Source organism: Phaenicophaeus curvirostris, chromosome 9 (genome assembly GCF_032191515.1).
Source record: "Phaenicophaeus curvirostris isolate KB17595 chromosome 9, BPBGC_Pcur_1.0, whole genome shotgun sequence".
Taxonomy (NCBI): Eukaryota; Metazoa; Chordata; class Aves; order Cuculiformes; family Cuculidae; genus Phaenicophaeus; species Phaenicophaeus curvirostris.
Window position 1 is genome coordinate 470,560 of NC_091400.1, and position 20,928 is coordinate 491,487.

Consider the following 20,928-nt stretch of genomic DNA (forward strand, 5'->3'; position numbering starts at 1 on the left):
CTACTCTCTGCTTTCCAAGTGTGTGGGCGGCACAGAAGAGGATGCTGAGACAAAGAATGGAGAAGGGAGGAAAGAGAAGTGAAAAAGACCTTTGGACAGGAAGCATGGTGTATGGGAGGAAGAGAAAGAAGTGGCAGAGGCAGCGTTATTTTGGTTTGCAAACGTTTGCAGCAGATCAGAAGAAGCTGTGGTAGGTCAGAGACGCTTGCTCTAGATGCTGTAGTGAAGAATATATTAGCGTGGTTTAGATCCTAGGCATAAAGACATTTTTCTGCGTTTGGTAGTTTTATGAAGCTCACGTCCTACTGAACTCTGATCCCTCCCACTGGAAATGTGGCTGTTGGATGTAGGGGTGGCTGGAGGGGGTTATGACCATCTCTGTCTTCAGTAGAGTATTTGCAATTTATTTTCATCTGCTTTGTGCTGTGATGAATTAGGACCAAAACAAGAGGCATCTTATGAAAGTAAAGCTCTGATTTTATACTGATTAAATCCTGTTTTCCTGAGCTGAAGAACGAAACCTCATTTCTTACTCCAATAATAGCTGCCTCCAGTCTACTGCCTCTGGCTCACGATATTTCATGTTACTTTTGTGACACTGAGTTACTTGCAAAGCGGCTTAATTTGAGTAATAGAAGAATGGAGTTAAAAGCAATAAAAGGGAGGGAGGGTAAATTTCAGATAAAGCTTGTAAAACCTAGGTTAGGCAGGTACAGGATAGCAGTATCCGGTGAGGGAGAGCAGGAGACCGGAGGGCAATACATGCGTCAGGCATTACAGGATTTGTTTTGTATTTACATCTGCGAGATTCATCTTGCCTGGGCTGGAAATTTCACCCTTGCCATGCTTTTTGCCCTTGGAGTATTTGACCTCCAGCTCCTTTGGTTCCTTGAAGTCTAACTTGCCTTGTAAGGGCAAGTTTTGTAAATAAATCCCCTTTCCTATAGGATGTCCCTGTAGCAGAAGGCAGGGAGGTTTTGGGGTGAGAGGGGGTGCACAGGAAACCGGTGAGGGCTGGGAACTCCCTTCTGTGACCCCAGGAGCCTTTCCAAGCCCAGGCTGCAACTTTGTGCGGGCACATGTGGTGGGGGACATTGTCTCGTGTGCATGTGGCATGGTCCTGCGTGCCCACTTTATCAGCCCAGAAGATTTCTTTTGGTCCCTGCTGCCCTTCTCCTCCCTCTCTGAAGGACTTTCAACAGGGTAATAAAACAGTGTTTCTCTGCTGGGCTAATATTTACATCACAAACATACGGTGCCTTTGCTTGGTTACAAACATCAGTCTATGCAAGTGAGAGGCTTTTCTCGGAAAGGATAGGAGGATGGGAAACACAGGGGTTGTGTTCTCCTGTCACTGTATTTGCTAAGAAAAATCTTTAGAAATTACACCTCTACACTGAGGGAACTTTTAAGATTATAAGTTCAAGCCCTCAAAAGCTCACACATGCTGGAGTGGAAGTTGTCTATCTAACCTTCATTTGTACCCTGGTGCCAGCGCTCTCCAATTACCTTATTTACCTGTTTGGTTTCACACTGCCTGTGCTCTTTCCAGAGGGCATTGAATGGAGATTGTTAAAGTAAATTAACCTGTTGCTTGCAAGATCCTCATTTGACTTTTTGCAAAAGCTCAAAATGTGCTTCTCTAGCTCAGGCAGAAAGGCATCACCTCTTCCTACTGCAATATTGTGAAAACAAATAGTGTTGGCTCAATTGTCACATGTTAAAGGGAAAATGCCATAAAAATACTGACGATTCCAGCTGATAGTTTCATTTTTCAGTGCACAGCTTGAATGATACCTGTGATAAAGTGTGAATGAGCTACTTGCGTACAAACCATATATATCATACTGGTATTCCCCTGGTCTGAGTGGAAAAATCCTATGCTTTTGTCAGTAAATGTTACTGTACTGCCTTGTCACACAGGATGACACTGTTCAAAATTTCCAAACATTTAATAGTCACAGAACTGGGCTTGAAATAAATTATTTCTCAGTCCTGCCATGCTGTCATCATCCTCTGCCCCCAGTTAGAGTAAAAAGGAATATATTCATGTGAAACTCAAGAAAATCGTTACTTGAAGATAGAAACTTTAGTCTGTTTTCTGGTTCTTAAACTTGCTCTTAAGGCAAAAGTCATTAAGTGTTATAAATCAACATTTTGTTGCTTTTTTTTTTTTTTAAATTACAGTGTTTCTTTTGATAAAATGCTTTCATTTCCATTTTCCATTACATCTGGATAGGCCTAAGTGACTTTTGAGTCTTGTTGTGCTTGAAGAGTCTGAAATAGCAATGAGAGGCTAAGCTATTAATTTTAATTTAGCATATAAATGAAGGTGAGGACTGGAGGCGTCTGAAGGTGCAATCAGTGTCATGCACAGCACACTTGCCCTTAGGAATGGGCTTTTGGTAGTTCCAGGGGATATTGACCCGAAGTAGACACAAGCTTTCTGTATCATCGAAAAGCTACTTTTCAGAAACAAATGCAATGCTTCATTGCAAGGCACGTCTTCCGTTGAATCCCGTTGTTTCCAGTCTCTGCTACCTTGTACTGTGCCACAGAGTTTTCTCAATATGTAATCCCCAAAGTATTCAAGGAGGAGGGGGCACTGTTGGCTTCTGGGGCATTAATTTCTTTCCTGACACCTTCATGCACTGAGTCACTGTCTTTGAAGATAAACCCAGTATCCAGAGACGAAGCTGGTGAGGGGGCTGGAGAACAAGAGGAGCAGCTGAGAGAGCTTGGGGTGTTTAGCCTGGAGAAGAGGAGGCTGAGGGGAGACCTCATTGCTCTCTGCAACTCCCTGAGAGGAGGTTGTGGAGAGGAGGGAGCTGGGCTCTTCTCCCAAGGGACAGGGGACAGGATGAGAGGAGATGGCCTCAAGCTCCACCAGGGGAGGTTCAGGCTGGACATTAGGAAAAAAATTTCATGGAAAGGGTCATTGGTCCCTGGCAGAGGCTTCCCAGGGAGGGGGTTGAGTCCCCTTCCCTGGAGGGGTTTAAGGGATGGGTGGATGAGATGCTGAGGGATGTGGTTTAGTGTTTGATAGGAATGGTTGGACTCGATCTGGTGGGTCTTTTCCAACCTAGTGATCCTATGATTCCGTGGGGGCTTGTGAGCGTTTTGCCTGCTGGTGGAAAAACGTTTTGCAACTTGGCCTGAGGTCAGTTCAGTTCCTTGCCTTGGAAATCCTTCTCATTGCTCAGCCTTCTACCTTCTTCCAGCACTGTGGTTCCTCTCTTCCCCTCCTGCAGACAATTGTGCAGGAAGGTCATGTTAAAAAGCTGAGCACCGGCAGGGTCACAGTTAAGCCTGGGATGTCCGTGGCAGCTTTGGCTTTGTGTGAACAGGGGATGCAGCCCCCAAACAGCAACATGAGACCCTGCACTCTCCTATCGCTGCCGTATCTCCTTCATCCCATCAATCCACATCCTGGGCATCCATTAGGACACCTCACTGATGTCTTCATTGCCCTTCTGAGAGGCAGGTTTTACCGCTGTGCCACTGCGGCTCCTGTCACCACAGCAAACGCAACTGATTCTCATTTTCACTGAGTGCAAACCTGAGGCGAATATTCAGCCTAAAGATTTTCCTTGTCTCCCTAAATTCCCTTTCTGCTGTGCCTGCAGATAACTAAACCGGAAAAACTGCGCACCTGGGTTTGAGTTGTGGGGCTGCAGTTTGTAGGTATCAGTGGTGATTTTGATTTTCAGAATTTCAGCCAGAATTTTGAATTTCCTTTGACTTGCACATTGAGATTTGGCTTTCATCCAGTGCTGCAGCTTTATAGTAATGCTTAATAATTACATAACTCATTATATTCTCAAATGGCTGCAGAAACGTTAACTAATCAGCATACCTTTTGCTAAGGAAGTATCTGTATCTCTGTGTTACATATAAAGGATAGAAAACAGAGATGTGTCTTGCATCTAAGCCCCCTCCATTAATGGCAATAAGTTAATCTTAAATGGATGCACAGAATGGAATGTTTTCCTAGATCTGGTCCCTGTTTCTTGGTGGAAATATGTTTTCTGTACAGGTGAAGTTTCCCCCCTAGTAGCAGCCAGAGACCTGTGCTGATAAAAGACGTAAGAATGTGTTCCCCTAAATTTTCCTATCTTCCTAGATGATCACCATCTGTTTGCTAGGAGCTACTGTGATGAGTGCAAAAGGACAATTTCTAATTGATCTCTTTGTTACCATGAAGTCAAATGCAAGTGGTGATAAAGAAACTGAAATCCTTACGAGAGAATATTCCCTGTCCCTGGCAAATATCAGATTGATGTCCACAGTTCTCTCCTTTCCCCCATACCAATAGTCAAGCAAAGTTTTTGGACCATTTCTTGGTGGGATGTCTTAACCTGCAGCATGGTTAAAGTGAGTGAAAACCTCATAAAGAGAGATTTTATTGTTTGTTTTGTCTTGCTTACGAAGAGGAAACTCCACTCTTCATGTTCCAAATCTAGTCTCAAAAGAGTTTTAGCTGCATGAGGCTTGCATCAACTGGGATTTTATTTTCCTGCCCTGGCCTCTACATATGTATAATGCTATTCCTGATCTCCATGAGAAGGATTTTTCATCCTCTCCTTCTTCCCTGTCTCTTTGTACCTTTTTCTCTGTCTCTTCTCGTGTAAGGCAGGTCTCTGTAGAGCTGGCTTTCCCTGCCATGGTTTTACCATTCCATCACTTGGGATGGAATGAGCTGTGTGGCTATGTTGGGATGTCTTTTTCTCAGACCGTGGTGGGTCTCCAGCATCCTCTTTGCTGACAGCTACCCTTCTGACCGAGGCACCAGGAAAGCAATGCAGATGCTCGTGACACCTGGACTTCATACCCAAACCCACTGCCCAGGTTTTATCTCAGGACGGGTGGCAGAGGTGCTTTGTTGCCTGCTCAAGGCAGCTTGGAAAGGTCCAAGGTTTTAGTCTAATATACAGTCTGATGACTGTGAATCTATCCATGGAAGCCCTCTGCAGCCTCAGCATCCTACTCTTGTGGTTAATAAGTATATTTAGAAAGACTGGATGTTGCCTCAAAATATTGCTGCAGCAGATTCCTCCCAGCTTGGACAGCAGAGCTGCTGCCTGGGTGGAGTTTGCTGGATGCTGCTCACGAATGGGAATGGATTTAGGGGCTGGGTTTCTGTTGGGTCCAGCCCTAATACCTTTGTTAGTGATTTAGCAGGGAGCGCAAATGTTGGGGATATTGATTTTTATATTGATGCCAAAATGGGAGGCTTTGTCCGTATTGGCAAGGGCAAAGAAATACCCCAAGGGGACATAGAGTGTATCAGCACAGGGAGCTGTAAAATAGGAACAGGGTTGCAGACAGGTTTTCTCTGTCTCCAGAGAAGAATCGGCAACACTAAAGACTGAAGAGGAATTTGGAAAATGACAAGGTCTGAAATGGACCTGGAGGTGATGAGAACAAATTGGGAATAAGTTCCAGTGCGACACGGCTATCAGGGAAAGATTTGCCATCTGGCAGATAATCCTTGAGGAATTATCTCAGGTCGGGGTGGGCAGGCTGCCTCACTACCATGGGTGGCTCTGTGTGGCTGCGACCCCAGAAGCTGCTCCACAGCACTGGGGGGAATTCAGGATAGGGGGTACTGGCTTTTTCCTGAAAAAACCCCGCAATTTTTAAATCAATTGAAATTGTTTATAATTTTCTGCCAAATGGGATGACTCATTCTGGCAGTCTGCCCTTTCCACCATCCCCCTCAGACAAACAAACAAAGCCAATAAGTTGTAAAAAATAATTTGAAAGATAACAATTCAAAATTTGCCTTTTAGTGAATTCAAAACAAAAGGCTTTATTTTTCTTCTAAGACATTATTTCAGAGCTGGATTCAATGACCATAGCTTGAAAAAATGAGGTAAAAATAACTCCAAAAATAAAATGCTTCATTTTGAGTTAAAGAAACATTTTGTTCAGGGAGATGCACAAAGCATTCGGTTTTGGGCCAACATGAAATGATATTTTTTTTTCCTAGCAATCTCTTGGTTGAGGCAGTGAACCAAGAAGTCAATTATTCACAGTGGCTGTAGTGAGATTAAGGTAAGGATGGGAAGCAGAGCTGAGATGAGAAACTGAGGGAGGAAATTCGGGGTTGAATGTCCAAGTCAATCTTCATTCCTCTGAGGGAAAACTTGGTAGCTGATGGTGTAAGGCCCTTTGCCGTCAGCCTGAGCGTGGGGGCTGCCTGCCAGGAGAGAAAACATCAGTGTCCTTGTGGCATCCGTGGGAGCAGAGCAGGATGCTGGCTGCAGAGCAGGAGCAGGTTGGTGAGACCCAAGAGATGCTCCACACCTGTTGGAATGCGGAGGCCACGCTGCGGAGCTCCCGGGGATGCATCCTCACCCTGCAATGCTCCTGCTGTAAATGCAGCATCGTCTGCGAGGGGAGGGGAAAGAAAAGGGAGAGTCCTCTGCCAAGAAGCTTCCGTAAGCTCTGCAGAGTGTGACTTTGGGCAGGGAGGAGCGCAGCGCTGCGCGAGTGCTGCTCAGCTAGGGGAGAGCTGCTGCGTGGCTCTGGGGTCCGGTGCGAGTCTCTCCTGCTGGGCAGGCAGGAGCCAGTGGGTGCCTGGCTGTGGCTGGAAGGCTTGGGAGAGGCTCCACTTCCAAGCTGGAAATGCTGGGCACAGCTTTCCTCATGCACACAGTGATAGTGCAAACACCCTGACTGTGCTTTTTGGCTTGGGCTTTTTTCTTTGCGCTGCATTATTGGGTGGTTTTTTTTCTTTGTTTGTGTGTTTGTTTTTTTTTTTTTCTTTCCAGAAGTGCTGAGACCTCAGCACTCAGCCATCCTAAGCAATAATAATCACAGCACGGGCAAGAGAAAAAAATCTGATTCCCCAGTTTTCCGGTGGCAGTCGAGCCAGTGGGATGGCAGGATTTGCCCAGCGCCATGGTAAGAGTTGGGAGGCAGAGCTGCACGAAGTTTTGACTCCTGCTCATTTGCAGAGGGAAGAGTGACTGCAGCGTAGCGTGAAGATGCATGAGCTAGTTTTAAACGAGCCAACTGGGACATTCCACGGCCAGCTGTGGCAGCTCGGTGCCTGCTGTGTGCATTTACCCTTAGAGCAGTGGGCAAGAGAGACGCAGGGAGATGTGCATGGGGGTAGGGGCGTGGGATGCTGGAGATGGAGAGGAGGGAACGTGCAAGTTCCTGCATGAACCGTGGGGTGCAGAGAGCATCCAACCCTGGCTGCGGTGCCCTGCACACCTCCCTGCACCATCCTCAGCATCCCCCTGCTTTTAAAACGCTGGCGGCTACCCATCAGCAGAGGCAATGGGCTGGAGAGCAGGGAGTGTTGGATCTGGGCTGAGCATGCAAGCCTCGCACAGGAGAGCTTACGGGGCACAATGTTTTTTTATTATTACAGCCTGCGGTGAGCTGTTCTGCACTTCAAGCACCACTTCTTTCCTATTAAATTATTAATAATTAACCCGCAGAGGCCGTTTGAAGACTCTAGTGCGGCGATGTCTGGTAATAATTTTTAACTCCGTTTGATTTTTACCATTCCAATTTATTCCAGGAGACCAAACCCCACCGGGTAGCCGAAGTTTCAAACAGCTGAAGTAATTTGGTTTATAAAGGAGCCTTTCCAATTATTTTTCAGTGGAGTTAGTGGTGCCTCCTGCTTTGTCGTGGGTACCACCGGGTTTCCCGCATCCCTCTCCCGCAGCATCACGCGTGGGTCTCCTTCTCCCCGCGTGCGTGGGGCGGGGTGGGGGGTGTGGGGGACACGCTGGAGCGATGAAACGCCGGCAGCTATTTCAGGAAGCCGCGGAGTCTCCTCCTTCTTATGTAAATAAACGTGTGACAGCTCCCGGGGCCGGTGCGGCGGGCGGCGCGGGGCAGCGGCTGCCGGGGGCTGCGGGATGGGGGGGCAGGTGACCCGCAGCCTGATCGCCGGTAAGGACCGGGGGGATGCGGGGAGAGGGCTGGAGGGAGCGGGGGATGCGGGGAGAGGGCTGGAAGGAGCGGGGGATGCAGCGAGAGGGCAGGAGGGAGCGGGGGATGCGGGGAGATGCTCTCCTCCCCGAGCATTCCCCGGGGGTTCGCCTCGCCGAGGATGAGGGACCAGCATCTGCGGGGCGTGCGGAGAAGAGAGGGGTCGGGGAAGGACCCGGAATAAATAAATAACAGCTGCCCGACAGCTCCCACAGGGAAAAAAAATCAGCTGAGCGGCCAAGAGTCTCTCTAAGAAGAGTCACCTCGTTTATCCTTCCCACCGGCAGCTGCTTCTTAATGCAGATGCTGGTTTAATGTCTATATAATCTGTATATCACTTCTGGATTTCTAGTTTTGGTTTATTTTGCGCTCGGGGGATGCGGTTTGGAGCTGAGGGTTGGTTTGGAGCTGAGGGGTGGTTTGGAGCTGAGGGGTGGTTTGAAGTGACTGATCTCAGAGGAGGCTGAGCGCTCTCCGGGTTTGCTGGGGGATGGAAAGCAGGGGAGAGCTGGAAAAAGGGGCTGGAAGATCCCACAGAGCCAACGTTAAACCACAATTTGAATCTGTAGAATCTGTTTGAATTAGGTTCGATGCCTGTAGGCAACGGGCAATATTAGCCACGTCCCTGTCTGCGCAAACCTCGTGCCGTAAATACCTCTGTGAGAATATCGCACTCCTTAATATTAACTCGCCTGCTGCTCTGAAATTTTCTGTTTAACTTTGGATGTAGTGAATATGCTGGATGTTCAGTGGGGTATGAATGTATTTTCAGTGAGACTTCCTTGTTACAATAGTAAATACGAGTATGAAAGACACAGATAAAGCTTCACGTGGGCTTGGAGTGTCTTGTATGCTTTATTTGAGTAGCTGTGCATGAGGTTCATACACTTAGGCTGTGAATATTCACGTTGCAGTGCTGATTCTTCTCATGTTTGTCACCAAGTCCAAACCCTGTAGTTTAAGGAACAACAAACATAGTTAGGAAGTAGATGAGTTTCTCCCTAAAGGTATTTAGCAAGCGTGTCTTAATAGAGATTTTATTTCTTCATCGTTTGTGTTCTGAAGTTCCATCCGCTGTCTGACCTTATTTCTTCTCTCATCTCACGATATGCACGTAATAAGCAGAATAACAGCACTGTCGGGTCAACATAAAAAAAGAACTCTGGCTGTTGTCTTGTGGTTGTACGTGCCTTTGCCCCTTTGAAACTTTATTTGAATGAATTTGAAAAAAAAAAAAAGCAAACCCAAAGAACTGGCTGGGAAAGAATAATAGCTATATACGTTTCCTGGATGTGCCAGGGACTTGGCATTCCTGCTGGGGTTTCTCCTGCCTGCAGCTGGCAGCACGCTGCACTGTAATACTGCAACTTCTGCCTTTCAGAGCTTCTGCTCCAGCTAGTGTGCTTCTCTTTAATTTTTATTATGTTAGGAGAGAGTAATTAATGAGATGTGGGTGATAAAGTAAAATTTCCCTCTTTGTACAGGGTGCTGGGCTAAATTCAGAGGTGATGCACTGCTGTGTTTAGCACAATAATGCTTTAAAAAAAAGAAAGAGCATGCATTATTTTAAAAAAGAATAAAAAGTCAAAGCACATTTAAGAAAAATTGACTACATCTGCACTTGTGGTTTGTCTGGGGCTACTGTTCTTGCAGTTCTATCTTTCTGTTGAATATTTCTGTTTCAGATGCATCTCAAAATAGCTGGGGAAAGAGAACTGAAACCTTATCCATTTCTCTGAAGGATAATTGAAAATGCATGTAATGATACTGAGAGGAGTTAGTTGTATTGACAGCCTTCAGGGCTGACATTGTTTGTTTTTAGAAAGCACAGGTAAAGCATAAATTCATGTCCTCCGGATATTCCTGGTGACCTCTCTGTGTTGCAAGAATGGACTGGGCTTTCAATAAGCACCTAAGTAATTTAACCTTGCTGAAAATTAGCTCAGATGGGGAGATACCACATGAGCTGGCTGCTTGTGGCTCTGCTGAGCAGGTTTTGGGGAGGCAGCCAGTTTCTCTGAGACGGGTGCCTGGGGTGGTGTGCCGGGTCCCTGCCTCCTCTTGGGCCCGTTGTGACCTTGGCAGGGTCAGAAAAGTAAATTGAGATAAAAACTCCTGAGGTGCATCACGAGGGAGGCACCCTTTAAAAAACATATAAAGTCAAGGTGGTGATGTTTAAAAGCTCGGTGCCCCGACAGAGGTTTAGGGTAGTCAAGTGCAGCCATGGACAGACTCTCATGGTGAGGAACATCTTGTATCATTTTACCTCCTTTCACCCACAAATCCACTTTCAAGCAGCAGCACCAAGCCATGCAGCTTTCCTGCACAGGGCGGAGGAGTCTCAGCATCCCTTGGCAGAGGGAAATCCATGGGTGGGCAGAGCGTGATGCTTGGGGATATGTGATCAGCGGTGGTGATTCTGGGTGTTCCTGGACCTGCGCTGCTGCTTGAGTCTCTTATGTGAAGCCCTGCAAGCCAGTGCTGTGTCAATTCTAGTTGAGCCACCTGATGAGGTACGTGTGTGCTTGCACGGGCAGGCATCGCCTTGAGTGAAAATGCTGCTTTCCCATGAATATGGTAGCAGTGTAGAACAGCTACACTGATTTGTCCTGGTGATGGAGTTGGTGGGTGCTGGATGGGCCCTGAGTATCACCCGAAGGAAAGTTTCCCACCTGATGGAACTGGGAGGAAGAAAAAGCTTTGAACCAAGGGCACCAAAGCATCACTTGCCTGAGCTTCCTCCTGGTCTCTCCCTGTGTTCCCTACTCCCTTTCCCACCACCATCCACAGAAGTCTTCGGGGTGCTTTCCAGAGCGCTCTACACAATGAGAAGAAAAATCAAAATAGGAAGTTCAAAGGTAATACAGCCTTGATAGACGGGTTATTTACTTGCTCTTTGAAAACTAATATCCATACATGTGGTGTTTAACAATATTTTAAACAGGAAAAGTTGATATGATTGCTTGTCATTTGCTTTAATAATATTTTAAATAGGAAATGTTAATGCGGTTGCTTGAGGTTCATCTGAGGCTAGTTTCTTCAAGAATGCCTGCGTGCTATGGTGTTCCTATAACATAGGCAGAATTTACTAAATATTTATATTAACCTACTTGCTGGTTAATCACGCTTGAAATGTGACTCCAATAGATGCATATGTCACAATACGTGTGTTCTTTTTATGCGTTTGATTCAATTGTCACCTACGGTAGTGGTTTTAATTCCTCCTAATGGCTATAAGTGAGGTGGCATTTGTGGAAGATCCTGTTCTTAATTTTAGGGGACCTAATCCGTGAGTTTCTGTCAGAGAAAAAAATGACCTAAGTATTTTTCTTACTCTGTCACTCAGAACCAAGCTAACACAAAGTGATGGTTTAGCCGAGCAAGCTGCTGTGCTGTGCTGGGAGAGGCTTTCAGTGTATGTAGACGTGCAGAGGTTAGTGATTACTGTGTACGCATCTCTTCAGAGGGTTTTTGCCTGGCTAGAGTGTACACAGTGGCTTAATTCATGTGTGGGGGATAGATGCATCTGTGTTACCTGCACAGTTGCTCAATAACCTTCCCTTCTACATAGTAATAAGTCCCTCATTGCAGGGCTTTGCTTTATTTTTATTTAATTACTCACAAGTCACAGGCATTCATCAGTGTTTTGTGGTGGAATAATTTTTACAAGGAGCCAGCGAAAAAGGTGTCTTGTGCCACATTTTCCAAACTGTAATTGTACGGCATCGATGTAATTGCAGAGAAGTCCCTAGTGAGAGCGCAGCGGCTTTTCAGCCTGGGAAGGAGGACTGAGTGACAGATGTGATTTTCAGTTTCAGCAGCTGAGTTTTTAAGCTGCTTGCACGTGATGCTCTGCAAGTCATGGATACTATATAAATAATGGCTCATGTGCCTATGTGTGGTGTATATGGAGGCCCATGTGAGTATTATACATGACCAGATTCTTCCCTTACCCTTTCATCAGGAACTTGTTTTCCACAGACTTCCCTGCACCTCACTGCTCGTGTATTCCTGTGCAAAAGAGGTGTGGAGCACTGGTGTTGTCCTTCCTCTGTGTTTTGTTCTCCCGGAAAACAATTTCTGGCTCTTGGTCTCACGTGTTTGCAGGAGGTATGGGGTATTCCTGTGTGGTGTGGGAACTCTGAGTGCTAGCAAGAGCTGCTGAGCTGCTGCTGTAGGGCTTTGGGGAACAGCAGAGGGTGGAGGCTATTTCCCTGGTGTAAAATAGCTACTGTATGCAACTTCATTTATTCTTACTTTGCACAATAGAGCTCTATTTTTAGCTTTCTTTTAATTCCTTATAGTGTAGTGATTAGTATATCTATCTGCAAGTGCTGAAATCAGCCCCACGCTTTGTTTCTTGCCCTGTATATTCATTGTCTATATGGCACTAACGGTTCCAAATACCACATTTCACCCTTACAGTTAATGTCACTCAACAGGATTGTACTCCTGTGCACGTTGCCGTACACGCCTTTAAATTTAATAATTTCAAGTTTCTTACATCTAATTAAGACTCTAAATATCACGTAAGAAATAAGAAACTACGATTGTGAAAGAAACGCAGACGTGACAGCATTTATCTCATGTTAGTATGATTTCTTTGCAAATCGGTATTGCTTTGTATTCTTATCATATCTAAGTAATTATCTAGATTTGGGGTAAGTTCTTATTTGATGGAATGCCTGGCGATGGGATCAGCCTCACTAGTAGGTTAACCTCTTCCATATTCTCCAGATAGTTGCTCATTGAGAACCAATATGAGACTGGGGGAAAAAAGACTCAACTCACTTCGCTTTCAGTGCAGTTGGTATATAGCCTCGAGAGCGAATGAGTTTGTGTGTGTGTGTGTATGAGAAATTAATCCTGCTCAGGGTTGGATTAACTGATGCAGGAGACCCCGGGCAGGGTGCCAAAGCAGTGTTGGAATTTACTAAAAGTGGGGCTCCCAGAGATTATTTCAGTTCATGCCTCTGACATGTGGGTCACCTGCCAATGTCCCAGGGTTGCTGATAGTAAAGTGTATTGACTGCTGACAACACTTACAAAAACAAAGTGTGTAGTTCCTCTGTTTATAGAGATTTTTACGGGTGACCTCATTTATACTTGAAAACTGTTCTGTTTATTGTGAAAGGCAGATGAGTTTTTCATGAGTTGTGGCAGTATTTGATGGTAGGGGTACTGCTACAAGTGGTTAGAGAGAACAACATCTCCTCTCTCATTTTTTCCTTTGCTACCATGGCATTTTCCTGTTAGCTTTTCTGCGTGTTAGCGCTGTTCTGGTGAGACCTAGAGACTGAATGTCATTTATCAAATTTTGTTGTCTTATTTGTGTCCTCTTTGATGGATCCTCTCCCTCCCTGATATGGAAGCATTCTTACCTCTGATCCTTTTTCACCTCTTCCTTACTTAACTCTTGTTTTCTTAAGAATCATGGGTCAGATGTTTAGCTATCATTCAATCAATTTAAAGGTAGCAGACGTCTCTTCAAGGAAGGTTTGTAGGATCCTCTGACGTGTCCTGGGAGTCATTTGCATGCTTAATCGAAACAAGTATTCCCGCAGCCAGAAGATTATCATTGTTAATAGTATAAAGTAAATTTGCAAAACAAATACAATTACCATTGCTGACACATAGCAGGAATCAAGAAGAGGCGTTCTCTAGACATATAATATAAAAATTGGTAGGCCTGGTTTCATTTAATTAAGGAATTTTACATTAATGATATCCACACGTGCAGAGGGTTGCGTCGAGATCAATCTGAAAAAGATTAACCCTAAAGGAGAGGGAGTTTCATGGAAAGTGGAAACAAAGCAAGGGGTTGATCATGGTCGATTGCCCTTGGGTGTTGGCAGGTGATGGCGCAGCAGGGTCCTGAGCTGGAGGTCAGGAGAGATCCTGTCCCCCAGAGGTGAAATACGAGCGTGGCTGCAGCCGCAAGCCTTGTGCTACGAGCACCTACGGTCAGAGCATATGCTGCAGCCCTGGGCATCGCCGTGCTTTGCTCTGCGCTTGATCCCTATTAGCGTTGTTCCTCACTCGTTTTGCTCCCTGTCTATCCCCTTATAAATCAGTGTTTTGCTTAGAAAACTTATTTATCTGAGTGAAGCTGGTCCAAAATGAGTCCAAGCTGCCTTTTTTGTAGCTCTTGTCAAGTTACTCTCACTGGTATTTCTCTTCCTTGACTCTGTCCTTGATTGTTTCTTGGAGGGACACTGCAATTCAATTGCATTAGAAATAACATGCAAGGTGATGGCAGTTGGTGGAGCTGAGGAGAGGAGCCCTTTGGGTTCTCTGAGATTTGCCATGGGTCACACATGCAAAGGTGGGGTTGGCCTCAGAGAGAGCGATGATAATTGATTGGATGCGTGGACATATTTTTCCTGTTAGAAATGTTGATGACACTTTTATTTTAAAGAAAAAGGGAAAATAGCAAAACGGGAATATGTTAAAGATCATATAAATTAATGAACATGGTACAGAACATAAACAGTTCACTCCTGGTTGCATCCCCCCACCCAACAGCCAGCGTCAGCACAAGTCTGGAATTTTTGGCCTCTTCCTTGAGGAAAAATCATTTTATGAGAAGCTTTAGCAATAAACCAAAGCCCCTTGCTGTGAAAATCAGCTCCTTTTTGTGGTTCAGTTTACACTCCTTTCTGCCTATACTAGTAAATCCATCCTGCTACAGGAAACACGAGGAGTCAAGTGACACCAAGTACCTGCGTTCTGAATTTCCTCTGTCATGCTGTGCAGAACAGGGCAGTTCTGGTTTAGCCCCAGGTCTCAAGAAGATGCTGAGAGCAGGCTTTATCAATGGAGTCTGGAGAACAGAGAAAGACCCAACACTTAATCGAGGCAAGGTGGATGTGCGGTGACCTCTGTAAAAGCTATGAATAACAGAGCTCTTGTCATCTTTTGCTGCCTTTGGATAAAAATCATTATGAGGTGAAGCATATAAAGCCCTGAAGAGAAAGTGCCCAAAACGGACTTGCAGATGACTCAGTGTGGCTCTGAAAAACATTGATTTTAGTCTCACTGCAGGTAAAGCCTTTGGTTTCCTTGCTGCAAGTTCATGTGGATGTAACATTGGAAGGTTTTGGCCAATAGACTTGTGAATGAAAGCAGGACCCGTTGTGAGATACCAGGGCAGGACTGAAAATATGTTTTTCAAGGCACTATGAGGCTTGTGGTCTGGTATAAGCAGAGCTTGGGCGTCAAGGTTGCAACATCAAAAGCATCGCCTGTTGAACTGGGAGGTAGTTTGAAGGAAGCTTGTGCCTGTGTTTGAGTTGCACCTTGGCAAGTCTGGAGGGGTGTTTTTGACACAGGCTACTGCAACAGCCTGTTCTTCTCTTCCCTGTGCTGCTTCCTAGCAACAGAGCCCTTTGCTTGCTTTATGAAATTCAAGTGATCCTCAGGCTACTGCAAGTCCCAGACCTCGGCCATGGGAAAGCTGTGTTGCCTCCAGGATCTGAGAAAGCTCTCCCACTGGTGGAGAGAAGGTTCCCACCTGCAAAGCAAGGATGTGGAAGATGCTGTGTGGAGACCTGGTGTAACAATACCCCCTGCCTGCAAGCGTAGAGGGGGAATTAAGCCATAAACCACACTGTGGCACACAAAGAAGCCATTTTAATTTCAGTCTCTGCTGGAAGCACCACATGGAAAAGAAAATGTGATCAGTATAAAATGAAATGTTTATGTTTCTAGGAGCAGAGACCTCCCAAATAATTAACATCGCTTGACAAACTACTGTTTAAAATGCAAGTGGTTTAAGTGCTGCAGCTCAACAGGCATTCGTCACAACTCTGGCGTAAATGCGTTACTTGCTGTGGGTTGGTTGCTACTTTAAAGTTAAGATTTCTGGTAAACATCTTAAGGAAAGCGATCCCATGATTTTACTTTTTCTTTTTTTGGAGAAGCAAGATGTTAGAAAACTAGCCAAATGGCACCTTGGTGTCAAGGGCATTGGGGATACAGTTCTGGAATGAAATAAATCTGTTGCACAGGTCAGAAGAAAGACAAATGTTTTACTTGCTTTTACTTTTGGGAAGAGGAGAGAGAAAGCAAAGGGCTTTTGGGGGGAGATTATTGGAAGCTGTATCTTCAGCTCTGATCTATCTCTAGTATTCACTCACTCAACTAAATGTGCTTTAAATAAAACATTGCTTTTCTCTAGGTCAGTTGGAAGAATGACTCGAGACGTAACTATTGTTAAGAATTGGTATTTTTTAAAGCTTAAAAGTAGCAGCTTACAAAGAGACAAAGACGAAAAAAAATAGTTAAAAGAAAAAAGCCTCCCTGGAAGATAGAAATATATGTGTGCCTATAATGTCCTGAAGCATCCCAGATCAAAACGACTTTTCTCTTTGCACATCAAATAGAATCAGATTATGAAACATAAAATAGCATCTTAAGAATCTAATTGCCTTTACAAAGACATTATTGGTGCTGTGAATTTCATGCAACTTGGAAAAGGAAAATCGCTCAATTTAGTTACTGGTTATCCTAAACTAGTGCAGTGCCACTCTCTGATTTTTCATCTCCAAAGAGGAGGAGACTGTCACTGGTCTGAGACCTTTCTGCTCTGGACCCTCCTACAGCAAAGCTGCTTGCTGGGAACCCCAGGTCGTGTCTCATCCTGAACCGCCTGGTGTACCAGCAATTGCTTGAAGGAGACTGAGAAGTTCTTTAGTGTATGATAACTGAAATATTTTGAGATTCACTGTCTCTATATACATAACAATACACACTTTTCACCTTCTCTTAATCCTGTGCTTTGGGAAATCTCTGCCTGAGCCCTCACAGACAGATTTTATCCATTTTGCCTCTAGCGTGTGGCAGAAACAGTATTTTAATGACATGTGTGCCTGGTACTGCTGGCTCAGTTGATGCAGGAGGGGGCGTGTAGCATTATGTGGGCAGCTGTAGTAAAATGTAAATATTCACAAGTTACCTTAAATAACTTCAGCACTCCAGAGAAGTGATTTTGCAGTGCACCCTCTGGGGAAAAATGGAGAGCAGTTTTGGATTTGTGCAACTTCAGTTTTATGACAAATATTTAGGATTTTTATTCTGTGCACCGTATTTATGGCAGTAGGTTCAGATTATGCATTGAGATCTGCTTTTGGGTGCAGAAAACTAATCAGGGAAATGCTTCATGGCCCAGAGGTCTGGATTTGCAAACTCCAGTTCAACAGCTGCGTCTCTGTGCGCTGGCAGGAAGGAGTATGTCAGGGATGCAGTGTGGTCCTTATTTAATTATAATTTAGAGCTGTGGCTTGGAGAAACAGGTGAATTATAGATAAAGAAATAAAATCCGGTGGTCTTTGTCATCAGAAAAAAATGCCCCTTAGCTGTACAAAGACTAGGATTTTCCACAGTTTTTCAGGCTATAAAGAGCAAGGAAAATGAATGAATGGTCTCCACGCTTAGTTGCTCCTTTCTTTTCTAAAATAGCCTAGATGTCTTTCCACCAAAAGAATAAAGCCCCCTGAGCCTGTTAGGCTTGTTTCCTATTCTCTCATGACCTTCGAGGCAGTCACGCCATGAACGTGGCTACATTGGGAACAATGCTCTGAATTGCATGACGTATTTCTTCTCCTTTCCACTCTTATCGATACCTGAGTATGCAAAAATGCTCTTTTGCATGAGTTTTAAAGCAGCATGTTGTTCCTAGTCCAAATTGGCTTGCTTTTCTAGCACATCTCTCTTCCTTCAGCTGTTTAGAAATGCAGTTCTCATCTTCATGATGTTCCTCCCAAGTCACCTCCTGTAAGTTACTTACCTTCAGTGAATGGTAACTGGTCATCTGAGTTGGATAAGGTCCTCTACAAAATTACTTGAGAGGTTGACACTGTTACCCAAGTCATAAGAAAATAACCATGAAAGTGTATGGGAATTCTGTGGGGGCTTATGATAAAAGGGCTTCAGTCTTCTAGTTTGAAATATGTTTTTGCCTATGTAAATCAGAGAGGACTGGAGCTCTCTCGCATGGTGCTAAGGTGACAGAAGGTGTGTGGAGTCACTTCCCGCTGTCCTCTGGTGCAAGGGATCACATTGGCTGTGGGTATTGAACAGTGAGAGTCACTCAAATCAACTTAAATTCAGATAAAATATACTGTTACTTACAAAGTTGTCTTACTCTCATTTATTTGCTGTTGCTTTTCTTATATGTGGACTGTAAACAGTCTGGGGCAAGACCTGTCTCTTCTTTCTATCTTTGTGAAATTCAGTGAGGGGGTGGCTAGCAGGTAGGAACGCTTTTAAAGAAATAAAGCATCTTTATGTTCTCTTGTCCTCAAGCAGTGAGGATTCAACCCCCTTGGCCATTTACTGTTGCAGCAGATGCTAAGGAAAACAAATTGCTGTATGGACTACTCCAGCAGCAGCTATTTTTAACAAAACGTTAAGTAATAACTTCATGGGTCTGGCATGGGAATTGCTAGGAAGGATGATGGAATAGTATTCATGCTTTTTCTTCAGAATAAGCGCCAGGGATGCTGTTTATCTTTGTTAAAATAAACTGTAACTTTATGCCTTGACTGGCTGTTGAAGTTCCATGTATTAATTCAATGGTCCAGGTTCAGACGCTGATCTGCAAAAGAAACAGGGTTAATAACTAGTAGAGGATGTTTAAACTGGTGCAAGTGATGTGCTGCAGAGCCAGACAAGAGCGGGAGAGTCAGTAATTTAGATTCCACTTGTGACTGTGGTACAGAAAGTGCAGATTAATGAAGGAATTCACACGTGGATGGCCAAATTCTTGCGCAAAGAGAGAAATGTTGCCCTTTCTCCTGGTTTTGCCTCAGCAGTACTTAAATTTTTTGCCTGAAAAAATATTGTTTTAATGGTGTAGTGGTTAATGCTTCTAACGCTACCGGTGACCTCTCTGATCTGAGCAAAAGTTCTTGGTTATAATTGCTATCTGATGACAAACTCTATAACCTCACTTGGTACCCAGTGCAAGTTCCTTTGCAGGAATACATTGCAGATCAACAAGTGGTTGCTACCAAAATAAATCCAGCTGATTATAACTTGAAAGAGGGAAGTGCTTGAGAAACTTAAATACTTGTGACAAGGGAGGTGGAGGAGGAACAAGATGTTTTGGAGAGGAAGCAATAGTAAAGCAAGCAGAGGGGGATACTCTGTGTTCTGTGACTTTTCCTCAAGGAGAAATGGGCAGAGGGAGAGATGGGAGAGAGGAAAGGAAGATGTGAATAGAGAAATGCTGGAAGAGGAATTCAAGGTAGCACATGGATCCTATAATCCTGAAACATTTAAGAGGATGTTAAGTGTGGCCAAATAGAAAAGGCAATAGAAAAATTTCACGTGCCTGAGAAGTTGCTATCTCTAAAATCCCCATACTTTAAGGATTTATTTGCTGCTAAACATAGTTGGAAAGATGCCACTGGAATCAATATCTTTTGGTTCTAGTCAGTCTGTAGCAAGGCTAGAATTTCAGGTGTATTTTTCCTTTGCGGACAAAGAAATTCCATATTCCATTTCACAACATCATAAGCCCTGCAGCCAGGAGACCCTTAGCAGATGTATGTTTAAAGGGCTTCCTTCTAGGACTGCATTTGGACTTTATAGTGAATGAAAATCTTTGATATTTGGGTAACTGGTGTGGTTGGAAATAGTTTGGAGACTGTACCAACTACCAACAAAGCAAGCAGTGCAATTTTCTCATGCTGAAAACAAAAAAAGAATTTTTAAGTTGATCAGAAAGAAATGAAAAGACAAAAAAGATACAGGGAAGACATACTGGGCAATGATGTATCTACAGCCAATCTGCAGAAAGGAGAAAGCAATGACCTGAGTAGTAAGATATCAATACCAGAAGGATTTTGAAAAAAAATCAGAGACTTGCTCAAATTGCTCAGCAACATTGTCCTTAGACAGAGAGGACTAAGTACTCGCTCAGCCGGCTCCTGGGGTAACATGGGCAGGAACTTTAGGAGGAAGTGTGTGAAACAAATGTGACTTGAGCCACTGTGTTTTTAAACGAGATTGCACACAATATAATATAATTTTACAGTATCTCAAAGTGACTCTAAATGGATGGCTTATATTAGGAAAAAGGGTGCGCTCCAAGTGTAGATGCCATGTATGACACAAGATAAACTGCTTCCTGAGATTCTTTAGAAATGGTATTACGGCTTAAAACTTCATGGTATGCGGTACTGAATGATAAACATAATCTACATTGTCCAGCTGGGTAAAAGGCTAAAAGAAGAAGCAGAAGAACAGGCAGGCTCTGGGCTATATATCCTGACCCATCCAGATGCGAAATTAAAGGGAGGGCATACACATGTGACATTTGCTATAAATTCAAGCAGCAAAATGCAGAAGAGGCAATGAAACCACTGGTGATTGCAAAACTGGTCCAAAGTTGTAAACAATGTTTCTGGCTTGAAGGGAATGTTATAATGTTCTAAGATGTTCTGCTGTAAGGCAAGAGCCCAGCAGGCCTGTGCCGAGCGTACCTGTGCTGTGCACAGAAACAGGTGTTTGGAAAGGCACAAGGGATGTGTGGATGCTGAATCACCAGCGTGTTTGAGCCCACATAAGGAAAGAACTTTGTTGTTTTCTGTGATCTAAGCTTACCTAGCATGTCGGTCTCTCAAACTTTCATGGCTTTGGGGAACAGAGAGTATTTGAAGGTTAAATTGCTGTGACATCAAGGATACTTCGGTCAGGGCAACTCTAGAGCTTGCTGTGAGATGGATGATTCCACCTTTGTCTTGGAGTGTTTTCCAGGCTCTTTCTAGAGGCATCCTTCCAGCAGTCTTTGTTCTCTGTCGTGGAAATACGAATATGTGCCCAGCACCCATACCACCTCCCTTCAAATGTTGTCTGTGCAGAGATATTCCTATATTCCTGCTTCCTGTCCTATGTTGGGGACCCAGTGCTATTCCAAGATCTTATTGTTCACTTGCCTTATTCCAGGGACACTTGGCAGAGCCAAAA

The 20,928-nt window shown here is 44.4% G+C and overlaps 1 protein-coding gene across 3 annotated transcripts in view; it reads left to right on the forward strand.

The window, feature by feature from the left end:
- NEURL1 (neuralized E3 ubiquitin protein ligase 1) overlaps nt 1-20,928 on the forward strand; it is a 152,781-nt gene that overhangs the window by 60,238 nt on the left and 71,615 nt on the right. Inside the window, exon 1 of one of the 3 annotated variants that reach the window (XM_069864207.1) lies at nt 7,467-7,488. The exons of 1 other annotated variant lie outside the window; for it this stretch is intronic. In XM_069864207.1, the coding sequence (XP_069720308.1) occupies nt 7,482-7,488 (7 nt within the window). In that variant the 5' untranslated portion in view covers nt 7,467-7,481. Of the gene's footprint in view, nt 1-7,466; nt 7,489-7,835; nt 7,918-20,928 lie in introns of those variants that run through there. One more of the 3 variants, XM_069864206.1, reaches the window with a different exon arrangement.